Here is a 15589-nt window from a genome sequence, read left to right as displayed (position 1 = left end):
TAAACCCGGGCAAAACTGGGTTTTCTCATGTTATGTTTATAAATATATATATTTTAAAAGTGACATACATTTTTCCCTGATAGTAATATATTGGAACATTCAATTTGTATTGTTCTAGTTCACTGAATCAAAAACTATTTAATATTTTCTGTTAACATAGTTAGGAATTGACAATCAAGGTCTCACACCTTGAAATGATTAAACTAAAAGCATACATAACCCGTGCCGCAGACCATTGAGGGCCGCACTCCCACCTGATCCTACTCTGAGGTGGAAGATTTTGCAACCAGTTACGGGGTGGCATGTGGTCAGCACGACAAACCCCCAGTCATTGTTGTAGGTTTTCATGACCGGGTTATGCTACTCATTCATAGCTCCCCAATTTAATAATCATGGTGAGTGTTCACCAGTCTCATACGCAGGTTGAAATCTTAGGAGAGAAGCTGTTACGTTTCCCCAAGGAGCTCAAACCTGCACGCGTCCCATAGCCAGAGCCCAAAGCATGACCGCACAACCACAGCGTGGGACAAATTATTAAATTATCTAAAATACTATGTTCTGAAAAATTTAATAAAAAGTTTGATTCTTCTTGCTGGATGGCATAACAGTTAATAGATGTTCCCAAGGTTGCGCATTGCAATACTATACTAATGCTTGATAGCTGTGGTGGCTTAGTCAACCTCTGTGGCAGAGGGGTTAGCACAGCATGCTGCAATGCCAGGGGTCCCGGGTTTGAATCCTGGTTCAGACGTGGATGTTTGTCCCAATGATAATACAGAGAAAATACAGAAAATTGAGAAAAGAGAGAGAAAAAGGGGGGGGGGGGATACTACTGCTTAGCGGTATTACTTTTATTACGTAAAAAAAAGTAGACAAACTGGCTGACTGCCATGCAGAAGACCCAGGTTCGAATCTTGGGGTGGGTGATCTAAGGTCGGAATTGTAAAAGTTGATCGTCACAGGTGAAATTATGTGGCTTGCGTATATACGGAAGTGACTGATATCTAAAGTGCTACCACATTTCAAAATTATAAGCTTTGTTCGTTCAAATGTTTTATCTAAATATTTCAGACCCCCTTGATCTTTGTTTCTTGGATATATGTTCGTATTATTTCTGTTAAAAGTCTATTTCTAGCATGATTTGAGAAAAATATCCTGAAAACCCCCACTGTGACTTGTACCACATTAATTATTTTGAGTATTATAAGCTTGGCTAAGCTTTTATTTTTACAAGTTTTCTGAAAATGTTGACAATTCTAGAACCTTACAATTATTTAAAGCAATAATTTACAACATTTTTTGAAAACCCATGTGGGGAAAACTGGGCTGGGCCCACCCAGGCCAACCCTGGTAAAAGGTGAAACAAAAATGCAGATTATGTTTACATACAGTATGTAACATTGTTATTCGTACACATAGAATTTCCGAGGAAAAAATGTCATATCTACTAGTAAATATAATCATTTTCATATGTACCTGGAAATTAATGTTAATGAAGGTTTCACCAACAAATGTCAATAAAAATGAATGTTCAAAGTGCATAAACAGAGCATATAATTTGTATGAAAAAAGAAAAATACGCTGTTTCATGCAACATTGTTATTCGTACAGGCAAGAGTTTCAATCTTCCTCGCATACAGCGCCACCTCTATTTGGGCGATTTCGTGCAGTTTGCAACTTCATAACAAGTTTGAACATGTAGGCACGCTCCCTGTCAAGGGGAATGCTGATGTAGGTATTGTTGTAGGCCTATCGTCTATCTATCAGCGTGTTCGAAATGGGCAAGGTGAAGGAACTTAGTTCCGATCTGAAGGATGATATTATAAATTTGGCCCTTAGAGGTTATTCGTTAAGAAAAATTGGACGAACAGTCAATAAATCACACTCCACAGTTCAATACATAGTAAACAAATTTAGAGAGGAAGGTTCAACACAGAATGTGCCGAAAAAAACAAAAGAGACACGGTTGAATAAACGTGATGAACGCTTTATTTTAAAAAGAGTGCGAGAAAACCCCCGACTAAGTGTTCCTCAGTTACGACCGTTAGTAGAAAATGTTGCTGGCAAGATGATGTTCGATCAAACTGTCCGGCGTGCCTTGTAGAAGCATGGATATCATCAGGGGCGGCCGGTCATAAGGACGATACGGACGCCGCACTGCCGTGTGCAACCGCAAGTGAACAAACATTACATTAACATTTATATATTAGCTTTTACATTGTCTGACTTGCAAATATTCCGTTGCTTATAGATCGTTGGTTAGTCGTTTCTGTATTAATTCTTCCGCGACAATTGCAAAGTTTGCACGCCATTGTGCGGGGGAATACGGAACTTGGAGAGAAATCTGCCGTGGTGCCGTCCTCCCACTTTACGAGACGAAGAGCATTCTCAGGCGCGGTCGCGAGGGGTAAAAGGCAAGGGAACTGAGGGAATAACACGCGCGGGATCTCTGGCTGGGAGGATGGAGGGTTTGTCGTCCGAAACCCACCCCCTAGGCAAAACTGGCCCTCTCTCCGGAGAACGGTAAACAATGAAGAGTTGCCAGAAGCAATAAAGTTAACGTAAGAAAGAAAATTACCAACCGTTGAAAAAAATTATTCTGTATTCCATAATCTTATTCATTTATGACAAGAGTAGAGCAATAAATAACGCAATTTCCAACGAGGAAAGAAAATGTCGCTAACTGAAAAAGTACAGACTCTTGCATGATTTTTGTTATTTATCGTCGCTTTTTGCTACTTTTCGGTAATCACGACGATGAGGATGAGGATAATGAAATTGATGGAGGGGCACTCACAAAGAACACACATACCCATGCCAGGATTCAAACCCAGGAGCCCTGGCTTTGTAATGCGGTATGCTAGCCACGGAAGTTGGCTATAGATTCTTGTTACACGCAAAATTATCGTGTATCTATATGCGTTGTATTTTTTCTGAATTTAGTGAAAAGTACATTTGGATTACAATGATGTGGAGTACATCATGTAGATTTAAATACAAGTTTTGATTAGCAAATTTGAAAAAATCCTGATAATGTGACAAAGTTCTCGAATTTCTTTTCAAGGCGGATGTTAAATAAATTAAAAACTTGTCATCTAAACTCACCAAGAGTCGCTACAAGAACCTGTAAACTACAAATTTCTTAAAATTTGGCAAAATTGTCTGGCAACCCCGAAGCAATAAAACGAGTCTTCGTTTTCCATGGAAAAGTGAAGTGAAGCTTTTTCGGTAGTTGTGCATTTGTCGTGATGAACAGTGTGGAGAAATTGTTGGTGCGAAGTTTTTCTACCAGAAAGTCTGGATGAAAAAATAAACAAAAAATCTAGTCCGAATTTGAATCTAGAACAAGTGTCAAAGAAGGGTGGTCGTGAGTTCACTCGCAAATTTTGTGTTGAAGGACAGAAGGATAAATTTCAGTTACAAGCACGTCTGAAGATTTCTGGTAAGTTTGAAGTTTTTACTTTAGAGCTTCTGGTAAAGCAGATATCACCTTTCCAGTGAGATATTTATTTTGGTGCCCTATTTCACATATCAATTAGTCATGTTGGACAGGAGACATTTTCTGTGTAACATTTTACTAGAAATTTTCACGATCAATGCACGTAAATATTCGTCATTGTGCTTACCAAGTTGTGTAAAAATTAATATCCCTTCTTCTGAATTTTTCCCTCTGTTAAACGACTAAATCTGTTAGAATTCTATTTCTTCTTCCATCTTCTTCGCATTAATGTTAAATAATTATTAATTTAAAACGTGTAAAACATGATATTCGGTAAACACAAACGTATCAATTTCTTATCACGTTGGCTGTTATACGAAATTCATCATTTAAACTCGCATTACTAGTAGAGCAAATTTTAGCCGGCCCCCGTGGCGGAGTGGTTAGCACATCACGCTACGACGCCAGGGATCCCGTGTTCGAATCCCGGCCTGGGCATGGATTTTGTGAGTGTCCATTCATCAATTTCATCATATCACTCATCCCCATCTTCGCAAATTAGCCAAATGTGGCACAAAAGGCGAAGTAAAATAAAGCAAATCAATAGAGCAAATTTGTGAGCTATCGCCCCTCCACTTTGGATCACCACGAGCCGCCACTGGATATCATGGCAGAATACCACGAAAGAGGCCGTATGTAAATAAGATGAATCGCAGGAATAGACTTTCATTCGCGAAAGAGCACATCCACAAGGACCAGGAATTTTGGGATAGTGTCATATGGTCAGATGAGTCCAAGATTAATATATAGCCTACGGGCCAGATGGGATAAATAGGGTCTGGAGAAAATCAAATAAAGACAATGATCACATTAACACAGTTCCAACAGTTAAACACGGTGGTGGGTCATTAATGATTTGGGGCTGTATGTCGTCCAAAGGTGTTGGTACCATCCAGTTTATTGATGGTATCATGGATGCATATGTCTATTTGGACATATTGAACAACAATATAAAGCAGAGTACCCAAGAAATGGACATGTCGCCTATCTACAGATTCCAACAAGACAATGACAGTAAGCATAAGGCGAGAGTTAACATGAATTGGCTTATATGGAATGTGCCCAAAATATGGACATGTCGCCTATCTACATATTCCAACAAGACAATGACAGTAAGCATAAGGCGCGAGTTAACATGAATTGGCTTATATCTAATATGCCCAAAGTACTACAAACACCAGCTCAAAGTTCACACTTAAATCCCATTGAGCATTTATGGGCAATTTTGAAGAGGCGATTCCATAAAGTAGGCATCAAATCCAAACAAGAGTTCAAAAGTGTTGTGCAAGCCGAGTGGAATAAAATAAGCTCTGAAACATGTCGCGAACTGGTTAATTCTATGAAGAACAGGTGTCAAGCAGTAATTAAAGCCAAAGGATACGCAGCTAAGTATTAGAACTGTCAGTCAATTTGCTCTGAATATGTTTTTTTCTTTTATATTATTAAGTGTACGAATAGAAAAGTTGTACAAAAAATGGCATGTTTCTCTTTCAGTTTCGGTACTAGTTTACTATCCTTTGGACAGATTTCTTCATTTCTACAGAAGAAACTACTTACCGTAATAAGCTCCTGTAGTATTGTCTAACATCTGGAAGGTGTTTTGTGTGATGTGGGAATGTTTTGTAGCGTAAATTCAACAATTGACGCATAGCCCCACGAACCATTCATACATAGCCCCACGAACCATTCATACATAGCCCCACGAACCATTTCCGGTAAGGTTAGGTTAGGTAGGGTCACAATAGGTTACAATAGTTAAAAATTGGGGTACTTGTTTACTATCCTTCGGACAGATTTCGTACATAGCCCCACACACCATTCTCGCATAGCCCCACAGGTGTCCGAAGGATAGTAAACATTTACCTAGTTATTGAATTGTAAAGAAACAATTTCAATAGTGTGTGTTTCCTTTCAGATATTAAAGCATTTTCTTTGAAAATCCGTGTGTACGAATAAGAATGTTACATACTGTATTAAACAAACACAGGCACATCATCATATACAGGTCACTTCATCTCAAAGGAAATCTGAGAGAGAACATTTTTGTAAATTTCTGTAATAAACCTCTGTAGCCAGTGCTTGAAATGGAAATTTTAGGTGGGAGGATATTCGCTTGAGCCTTGGACTAACAGAGGAGATGCCTGGTATAATTTTTTCCTAGCTGGGAGATACTATCACCCTGCATCCCACTCCAGTCTGAGCACTGTTTGCAACAGTATGTGCAATATAAAGTGAGCCACTTTCAAGTCACAATTAGTGTCAGTGACATATATGACGTTGGCTTGACTTTCTGCCTTGTACTCGCGTAAATCTAGGTTTCATTTTGCTCATAAGAAACACTGGTACACTTTCACGACAAAATTTGTTTATTTTCGAAATTCTTGACAACATTGGACTGATTTTCGAAATCATAATGAAATATTTCAATGAAGTGCGATTAGTTCAAGCATAACAATGAAGAAATTGTGTAATTTCGTTTTAAAAAACTACTTTCCAAATAATAGGTTCTACAAATTAGTAGATGTAAATAGACCATATCCTACTATATTTTCTGATTTTTTTCCTTTCCATTCATTTTAGCAATGTCGAAAACGAGAAGAAAAAAATACAACACGATTACTGAATTTCAATATATCGTATGAATTTTGTAAGCCAAATTTGACATGTGCATATTCTGACATACCGAATTTTTTCCCTACGTAGCTCATGGTAAAATAGTGAATATTCTGCAGACAAAACATTTCATAAAAAGAGTGCTACATCTTTAGCACATCATGCTTTATTGACTACAATATCATAATTTCTGATGTCCACTTATAGCTATAGCTTACTTACGTTTGCTGCAATTAATTCATCAATTTTTGGGTCTCCACAGCTCAGTCTTGGGATCTGGTCAAGTTTTATATCATATTTGCGTAGCTGGCCAGGATCCCATCCTTTCTTCTTCTCCGCCATGTTTGTTGTTTTGAGACACTACTGCCACATGCGGAAATTTGGGCAACTAATAACTCAAAAAAGTCACGTAGACAACCATGCACAGCTGTGTGTTTACTTCAGGCGCAGGACAAGAACACCTGGAAGTGTGCAATAAAGTGGGAGGAACGAAAGTGACGTGGCACCTTTGAGTAATAAACGAAACCATAAAGGCAAGGTGCCTTGGAAGAATTTTAAGTGAGGGGAGGGGGTTCAAGTTACCTGGCTCCAGATGCACTCACCCACAAATACAGTGTGTTTCAAAAGTCAGTGCATCATTCAGTTTTTTTTTTTTAAATTTTCTCAGACAGTATTCATTCAGTGACAGCGCCATTTAGGTGGGGGTGCCCTTTGTTCACTTGGGTGAACTCAGCTGTATTTAAAATTTGTAACTAAAAAAAATAAACATTTAAAACAACTCAAATTATGACAATACATCTGCTGACTGAATATGTGACGTTGCCAATTTTCCAGCATATTGTAAGCGGAGCAAATTGCATAACTTACATTCTGTTCCGGGAACCTCTGCAGCAAGCGAACGTAAACAAGTCTCCGCAAGTACTCTCGAGACGTTTCGACCAATAAACGCGTGAGAGGGGAAAACGTGGTTGCAGCTATCATCTGTTTGCACAATGACGTGCACTGAGGAGTAGCTAGTCTAGCAGAGATAGATCTATCAATCTCACATCTCGAATTATATTCAAATCACAATATTTATTGTCTTGTTACGCCACGGTTCATAGGCAACACTTTCTTTTCCACGCGCTTCTCGTCCATTGATGCGATCCGCGGGCAAAGCTGGCTGGATACCCTAGCTCGCTCTTCCTCCGCCTGACCAGTTTCCAGGTAGAAACGGCCACCCGAAGGAAAAATGAAGATTTCTACCTCTACCTCCCTCGCCCCCCGCTGCAATGGTTGAAAGCCCAGGCTTTCAGGTCCCCCAGTCTATCTCCTATAGGACAGATAGGGGATTGGTTTCTCGTAGATTTTTTTGTAAATCCTCTAAAGAACTCAGCTCAGGGTAAAATTTTCTGCAGTACTTATGTTCTCTGTATTTACACAACCTTTTACACGTTGTACAATATGTATGTGTAATATGGGATGTAGTTTTATTATTTATGAAATGGGAACGTATTATGTGCAGACAATAATGTTATGCTTTCTTTCCTTTTTTTCCCCCAAATATGGAATATATAATGATTAAATTACAAACATGTGCTCAGGCTCTCGCTCACTCTCGTTTTAGTAGTGTTTTATTTAAATATACTACTCTTGGCCTCTAACAGTCATAAATACAGATGTATTTATTTGGGCAAGAGAACGCATGTTCATATTGTTGTTGGTTTGGTTTATTTTACTTCGCTTTTCTGCCACATTTGTTTATCGCGAAAATGAGGATGAGTGATGATATGATGAAATTGATGAAGGGACCTCACAAACATACCCAGCCCGGGATGACGAGCGCGAATTCTTGTTCCTATGTGTTGTACTCTGCAGTGAATAATGAAATAATTTTGAATGAAAAATGTATCTCAGAACTCAAAAAGCCAAATTAATATTATTCAAGAAACTACAAAAAGTGTTTTGTTACCTGTTTTGTTTCTGTGCATAAAGTGTACTTAAAACATCAAATCAACCAACCGTGGGGGAGTGGTTATCACAGCGCGCTACGACCACACCAGGAGTTCCGGGTTCGAACCCCCATCTGGGAATGGGTGTTCTTTGTGTTTGTTCCTTCATTAATTTTATCGTATCATCTTCGCAATTAACAAAATGTGACAAAGAAGCGACGCTATGTAACAAAAATGAAATCAAATCATTGATTGATTGCTTGATTTGGTTTATTTTACTTCGTTTTTCCGCCACTTTTGGCTAATCGCGAAGATGATATAATAAAATTGATGAAGGGACACACACAAAGAATACCCACGGCCAAGCCGAGATTCGAACCCAGGATCTCTGGCTTAGTAGTCAAATCAAATCGTTCTTTATTTTGAGAATGTGGGCCGAGTGGTTAGCACATCGCGCTGCGACGCTAGGGGTCCCGGGTTCGAATCCCGCTCGGGTTTGGTTGTTTGTAAATGTCCATTCATCAATTTCATCCGTCATCCCCATCTTCGCAAGTTAGCCAAGAGGCAAAAAACGCGAAGTAAAATAAACTAAATCAATCAATCAATCAATTTTCGAATGTGGGCGGGGGTTAGGTGTACTCTTTCATCATTTTGCAATCTTTTCCTGTTATTGACATTCTTTTTTTTTAGGAATAGTGGGCCCTAAAGGGAGGAGGGGTGTGACCCCCCCCCTTGAGTACACCACTGACTGCTACCTCAAGTGTCGACGTCACCGCACGTCACTGCGCTTGCAGCAACGCGCATTGCTTTGCTCCGCTCACTCACTTTCTTACCTTCACCACAGTTGCTTCCTCCACAGATTCCCGAGAAAGAGAGTTAAGTCGGAGTTTCCTGGAACGGTGCAAGTGGCACGAAAAGCACGTCTGACACAAATAACCAAAAGCAACCCCTTTTTAAGCATCATCTATTGAAATAATAATAATAATAATAACCTACGCTTTCAAACCAAGGTTGGTTGGTTTATTTGTTTTATTTTCACCTCACCACTTCTGGCTAATCGCGAAGATGATATTGGATGAAGGCACAATCACAAAGATACATGGACGGAGAAACACAATACAAGCCCGACAGAGGATTATACTATAATAATAATTATTATTATTTCCGTAAACCTACGATACATAGGCATGGAAAACGTGAGAGGCAGACGGCAGAGCCTCGTTAGTCTGAAAAATGCAGTACAGGGTGTCTTACCTGCAAGGGGGGTTATTATATTAACATTTGGATGTCTTCACTAGCGTCATCCCTTACACCCCATGTAGTGCTAGTACATTGATTTTAATGTTAATATTAGTAATAATATTCAATTTTATATCAACGGCCTGATCTTCCATAGATGTTTGATTTCCTGCCACCGTTATCGGAAAAGATAACAATGTTTGCAAACTTGGTAAACAAATTGAAATATTGTGAAATATTTTGCGTCCCTGGGAAGTTGCGTTTTGCTGATCCTATCTGAACGACGATCTGTTTTTCGAAAATGTCTGTAGTTTTTCAGATCCAACCAACTGATATTCTAAATTGTGCGTGTGGGAGAGGACAATGAGATTAATAACTATTATAATTATTATAAACTAATAATAACTGTAAATACTTTTGGTGCTAAAGTATTATGTTACTATAACCTCTATTTACGTAGGGTTTCCAGACGTCCGGTTTTTCCCGGACATGTCCTATATTTTAGCCTTATGTCCGGCTTCCGGGAGGAATTTGAAAAATATCATAAATGTCCTACATTTTGAGCGTCACATAATATTAATTAGGAAAATACGTAACAGAAAAAATCATGCAAGTTACAAGTCTATGGACTGCGCTTCCAAACTCAATTGTGAAATTTATTTTGATTCAGTCATTGCACAAAAAGAAAAAAAGTTTGTCCTGCTATTAAACATACGGAAAAACGGGAATAAAGTTTTGGGACCACTTTCTGATAACGTCACTGTTCAATGCCTGAGCAGAATTTCTTGCCTTAGGGTTTATACTGATGGAACAAGGTGTTGCCCATTCTGATTCAATATTCAATATAATTTGATTGTAAAGCAGGGGTATAGAGAAAAAAATTATTCAGGGTTTCTGCTAGTCAAGAAAGTCATGGAAGTCAAGAAAAAGTAAAAAAAAATCAACAAGTAGGTCAAGATGTCAATAAAAAGGCAATAAATTGAAGACTAAAATTGGTAAACGCTGTAAGTGTCACGATAATTCAAAAACAGTTTTCCACGTTAAACTGTGCAATGTGCCATGCGTTATAATGTGGTAAAAGTGAAATGTGACTGGTAGCCCTCTAAGTAGTTCAAAGGGCGTGTAAAGAGGTCACTAGTGTACACGTTCTTACGGGCTGATGTGCGGAACGATGCGATTTCCAAACACTTTCGCTTTTGGCACTTACGTTTACCACTTTTAGTCCTCAATTATTCTTATGGTCAAGAATTTTTGGTATTGGTTGGTTGATTTAGTTTATTTTACTTCACTTTTTATGTCCCATTGACTAATCGCGAAGATGAGGATGAATGATGGTAAGATAAGATGGATGAATGGATAGTCATAAACATGTAGGGACAGCCGACACAAGCCCCACATAAGATTATACTGGCTGTGAGGTCCAGACGCCAAAGCCTCGCTTGTCTGCCAAACACAGTTCAGGATGCATTAATACGAGAAAGTAGATCTAATCCTCTTCTTAAATTCAGCTTCAGTTTTCATCTTAACTGGCCAAAGGTAGGGATTTTCATTAAATAAATATTTATTTTCTTAATTACTAATTTCCAACTTCACCTAAGTAGGGTTCTAGAAAAGTCCAGAAAAAGTTAAGATTTGTGGATGTATTAACTTATTTTGGTAGACACCCTGTTATTGGACTAAAAACTACCCAAGATGAAACTTCTGGAACCATTTTAAATTACGGTAATTGTTAAATATTTGTTTGTCATTACAGGTCGTAATTCAAATGTTGAGAGAGTACTTTCATTACCATCAGCACAACAGATTCACGAGAGAAATTATTTTTTCATAAAGTCTGTAATATGTTTGGTATTGGTCCCTATAATTTCAAAGAGTTTGACTGTCCACTCTAACATAAATATAGTTTGACTAAACCTAAAATTTTGATAAAAATTGTCTCCTCTGAGAAGCACTTAAATCAAGTAGTAAGAGGTGCATTGATTAGTATGATTGCAAGTTTTGCATTTAAAAATTCATTGACAATTCATTTTTTAAAAACTGAAAAGTCTCATTTTTCAACTACTTTCTAACGTGTTCTATAGAAATATGTATTATTTATTGAGAATGTGTTGTGTCCTACATTTTGACTTAATGTCCTACATTCCCCTTACAGCGATCTGGTAAACCTATACTTACGAGATTAGTGAATATCCAGTAGGCTGATCTTAATTCGTCTTAAACTTTTCACCGTTAATATATGTATCGTCATTCGTCATGCTATTTTGTTATTATTGGAACATCGGGCAGAAATTTTAGTTCATTAATTTTACGTTTTGTGACCTTTCACATAAAAATCTCATTCTGACCTCGCTCCTGCATTTTGCATTCAAATTCCTTGAGTTAAGTCATTTTATTTTTGTTTCGGATTCTCTGCTAGAATACTAATTAACTGACCTTTATTTCTGTTATTCACTATGAAATTATAAGTTTATTGTTTTTTGTAATTTAAAATTAATAATATCAGTTTCCACCATCCCATTTCTCGACGCCCGTGAACCCAAGATGTAGAAAAGCGACGTTAACTGAACTAGGGATGGCCAGATCCGGATCCTGGCGGATCCGAAATCCGGATCCGGTTGGTTCCGGTTCCTAAGGATCCGGATCCTAAAATTTTTCGGATCCGGAATTTTCAGATATAATATACATATACAGGGTGATTGGTAATTCGACCTATTCCTGGAAAGGGGTAATACTGGAACACATTTGCAACAAATTTGACCCTATGCACCGGGGGTCGGAAATCAATGGGTTTCGAGTTATTGCAGATTGTAGATTTTCGTGACATATTCCGACTTGCGACTAAAAAAATACTAATTCTGAAAAGACTACTACACCCTGAGCATATAATCGACATGTTGCTAACAGTTGACGAATGAGTGATACTGGGGAAAAAATTAATGCCCAAAATTCCCATACCCACAGAAAGAAACAGTCATTGGTGCAAACGTCAAGAAGAAATTTGGAAATTATCGTTTAAATCGAAGAGGATTACTCAAAAAATTGGTAACACACTTGGCGTAAAAATTACGGAAAAAATTTCCTCGTTTCATAAGCTCTCCAAAAAGATAGAAATGTTGTCAACTGACACACGGGTTGGGGGAAAAATCTGAATAAAAAGCGGAGAAGGCGCGTTGTAGACCTCTTTGTAAAGTGAAAAGAAGTTGTCGTTTGTGAGAAATAAAGGAACGAAAATGAGTGAAATAATAATATTATTTACCATTCTCATGATTCCAGGTTGTCAGAATTAACTGTTACAAAAACTACAAATCCTGCGGCGTACTTCAGACACAAACACTCGTGACCCCAAATGTAAAAGTCGCATGCTATTGAGGAGGGAGATCCTGTCAGAAGGATGGATTTTTGTCGATTTTTACTACATACTGACACTGAAGAGCCCCATCACCTGACAAGAATTCTGTGAACGGACTAATCCAAATTCGACCGCGATGGTATTACGAATTTTCATAATGCACATTTTTGGGTCCCTAAGGGTCTAAGAAAATATAAAGAAAATGCTAACCAGAGAAAATTCTCACTAAATGTGTGGATGGGAATCATCCACAATTATGTAATCGGGCTATTTTTTCTGCCACAAAACCTAAACGGCATTACCTACGAAAACTTTCTAACGGAAGAATTGACGACGCTGCTGGAGGATGTGTCGCTCACCACAAGAAGGGGTACCTGTTATTAACCAACATGATGGCTGCCCAGCCCACTCTTTACGGGGTGTGCGACAGTGGCTGGACGACAATTATCCCATGCGATGGATTGGTCGAGGCGGCCCGGTTCCCTGGCCGGCGAGGAGTCCGGATTTAACGCCATGCGACTTTTACATTTGGGGCCACATGAAAGGGTTAGTCTACAGTACACCAATGGATTCCCAAGAAGAGTTGCGAGAGAGAATTGAGACATAAGAGACAGAGTGTCAACGCGAGTGATTGTGTCTGAAGTACGCCGCAGGATTTGTAGTTTTTGTAACAGTTAATTCTGACAACCTGGAATCATGTGAATGGTAAATAACATTATTATTTCACTCATTTTCGTTCCTTTATTTCTCACAAACCACAACTTCTTTTCACTTTACAAAGAGGTCTACAACGCGCCTTCTCCGCTTTTTATTCAGATTTTCCCCCCAACCCGTGTGTCAGTTGACAACATTTTTATCTTTTTGGAGAGCTTATGAAACGAGGAAGTTTTTTCCGTAATTTTTACGCCAAGTGTGTTACCAATTTTTTGAGTATGCTCAGGGTGTAGTAGTTTTTTCAGAATTGGTAGTTTTTTGGTAGCAAGTCGGAATATGTCACGAAAATCTACAAACTGCAATAACTCGAAACCCATTGATTTCCGACCCCCGGTGCATAGGGTCAAATTTGTTGCAAATGTGTTCTAGTATTACCCCTTTCCAGGAATAGGTCGAATTACCAATCACCCTGTATATATAATATACATATATACACATAGTGTGTGTGCGCGCGTGCGCAATTTCTAATTAATTAATACACTTACAAGGGAGGTCTAAGTCTCCCCCTCCGATTTCCATGAAACTTGGCAGGTGCATGGAGGGGCCCAAAGGAAGAAATACGTGTTTTTGTGTTTCAGCTAAAAAAAAACTGTTTTAGGGGGACCCCCCCCTCTCAAATATCAAGATGAGGAGAAATTGAAGTGGGGATCCGACCCCGAAACCACGTAAATATGGCATAGGAAGTAGCAGGGTGCATAGGGCCTCTCTATACACCTGTCAAATTTCATGGAAATCGGAGGGGGACACAGGGGTCAGATGATCCCCACGTCAATTTGTCCTCATATTGACATTTGAGGCGGGTTTTGCTCCCTAGAACAGATTTTTAGCCGAAACAAAAAACACGTATTTCTTCCTTTGGGCCCCTCTATACACCTGCGAAGTTTCATGAAAATCGGAGGGGGACACAGGGGAGAGATCCTTACTTCAATTTGTCCTCATCTTGACATCTGAGGGGGGTTGCTCCCTAGAACAGATTTTTAGCCGAAACAAAAAACACGTATTTCTTCCTTTGGGGCCCTCTATACACCTGCGAAGTGTCATGAAAATCGGAGGGGGACAGAGGGATCAGATCCTTACTTCAATTTGTCCTCATCTTGACATTTGAGGGGATTTTGCCCCCTAAAAAAGCTTTTAGCTGAAACAGAAAAACACGTATTTCTTCCTTTGGGCCCCTCTATACACCTGCCACGTTTCATGGGAATCGGAGGGGAACACAGGGGTCAAATGCCCACTTAAATTTGTCCTCATCTTGACACTTGAGGGGGGTTTTGCACCCTAAAACAGTTTTCTAGCCGAAGCAAAAAAAAAAACAAAAAAAAAACACGTATTTCTTCATTTGGGCCCGTTTATACACACACCTGCCAAGTATCATGGAAATCGGAGGGGGAAACAGGGATCAGATCCTCACTTCAATTTGTCCTCATCTTGACATTTGAGGGGGTTTTGCCCCCTAAAACCGTTTTTTAGCTGAAACAAAAAAGACGTATTTCTTCCATTGGGCCCCACTATACACCTGCCAAGTTTCATGGAAATCGGAGGGGGACACTTAGATAACCTCCCTTGTTAGTCTTACACTTTGTAATTATATAACACTGCATATATTATAATGTTTTATTTTAATTTGTAAAACTGTAACTGTAGAAAAATTGTATAATTTTTGTATAACATTTCTATCTTGTTATATGTGTTAAAGGTTTCATCCTGGAATGGAATGTCTCACATTTATGTGTGTTTCCATTTCCAATACATTCGAATGAATACATATTCGTTTCAATGGCATTTGAAAAATCACCTCTGACATTTTATGTTAAACAAGTAAGATTATTTTTGTGCACGAGTGTGTTAGCCGATGCGTAGCAAAGTATTTTAGGAACAACACTTGAAAAAAATTATTGTAGGACTAACTAATGAAAAATTTCTTTGTAATCGAAGATCATAATACCTTTTAAAGTGTGGTAATATTATAATGGGATTGAGTTACGAAACTCTCGGATCCGGATCCGGATTTTCGGACCCGGAACTTACGGATCCGTTCCAGATCCGATACTTTCGAACCCGGATCCGGATTTTTCGGATCCGGATCCGTTTGGCCATCCCTAAACTGAACCTGTATCGGCGAAACAAAAAGACAGCATAAGGCAGGGTGCGAAGTCATTTAAAACTGGGGTGGGGGGTGGGGGGGGGGAGAATTATCTTAATCTACTACCCCCTCCCCCACACAAACATACATTTAATTATACGATA

General features: G+C 38.8%; 1 protein-coding gene across 1 annotated transcript in view; it reads right to left on the bottom strand.

Moving 5' to 3' along the window:
- The window catches only part of LOC145994915 (hypoxia-inducible factor 1-alpha inhibitor-like), a 49256-nt gene extending 42765 nt beyond the window's left edge, over positions 1 to 6491 (bottom strand). The window contains exon 1 of the mRNA XM_083131396.1: positions 6335 to 6491. Within this exon, the coding sequence (XP_082987522.1) occupies positions 6335 to 6454 (120 nt within the window). The 5' untranslated portion in view covers positions 6455 to 6491. The remainder of the gene's footprint in view (positions 1 to 6334) is intronic.
- Positions 6492 to 15589: the final 9098 nt, after the last annotated feature.

This window comes from Lepisma saccharinum, chromosome 11 (assembly GCF_977018435.1).
Source record: "Lepisma saccharinum chromosome 11, izLepSacc3.1, whole genome shotgun sequence".
NCBI classification, from domain to species: domain Eukaryota; kingdom Metazoa; phylum Arthropoda; class Insecta; order Zygentoma; family Lepismatidae; genus Lepisma; species Lepisma saccharinum.
Note: the sequence above shows the minus strand (reverse complement) of the source record. Positions and strands in the feature narration are given on the sequence as shown.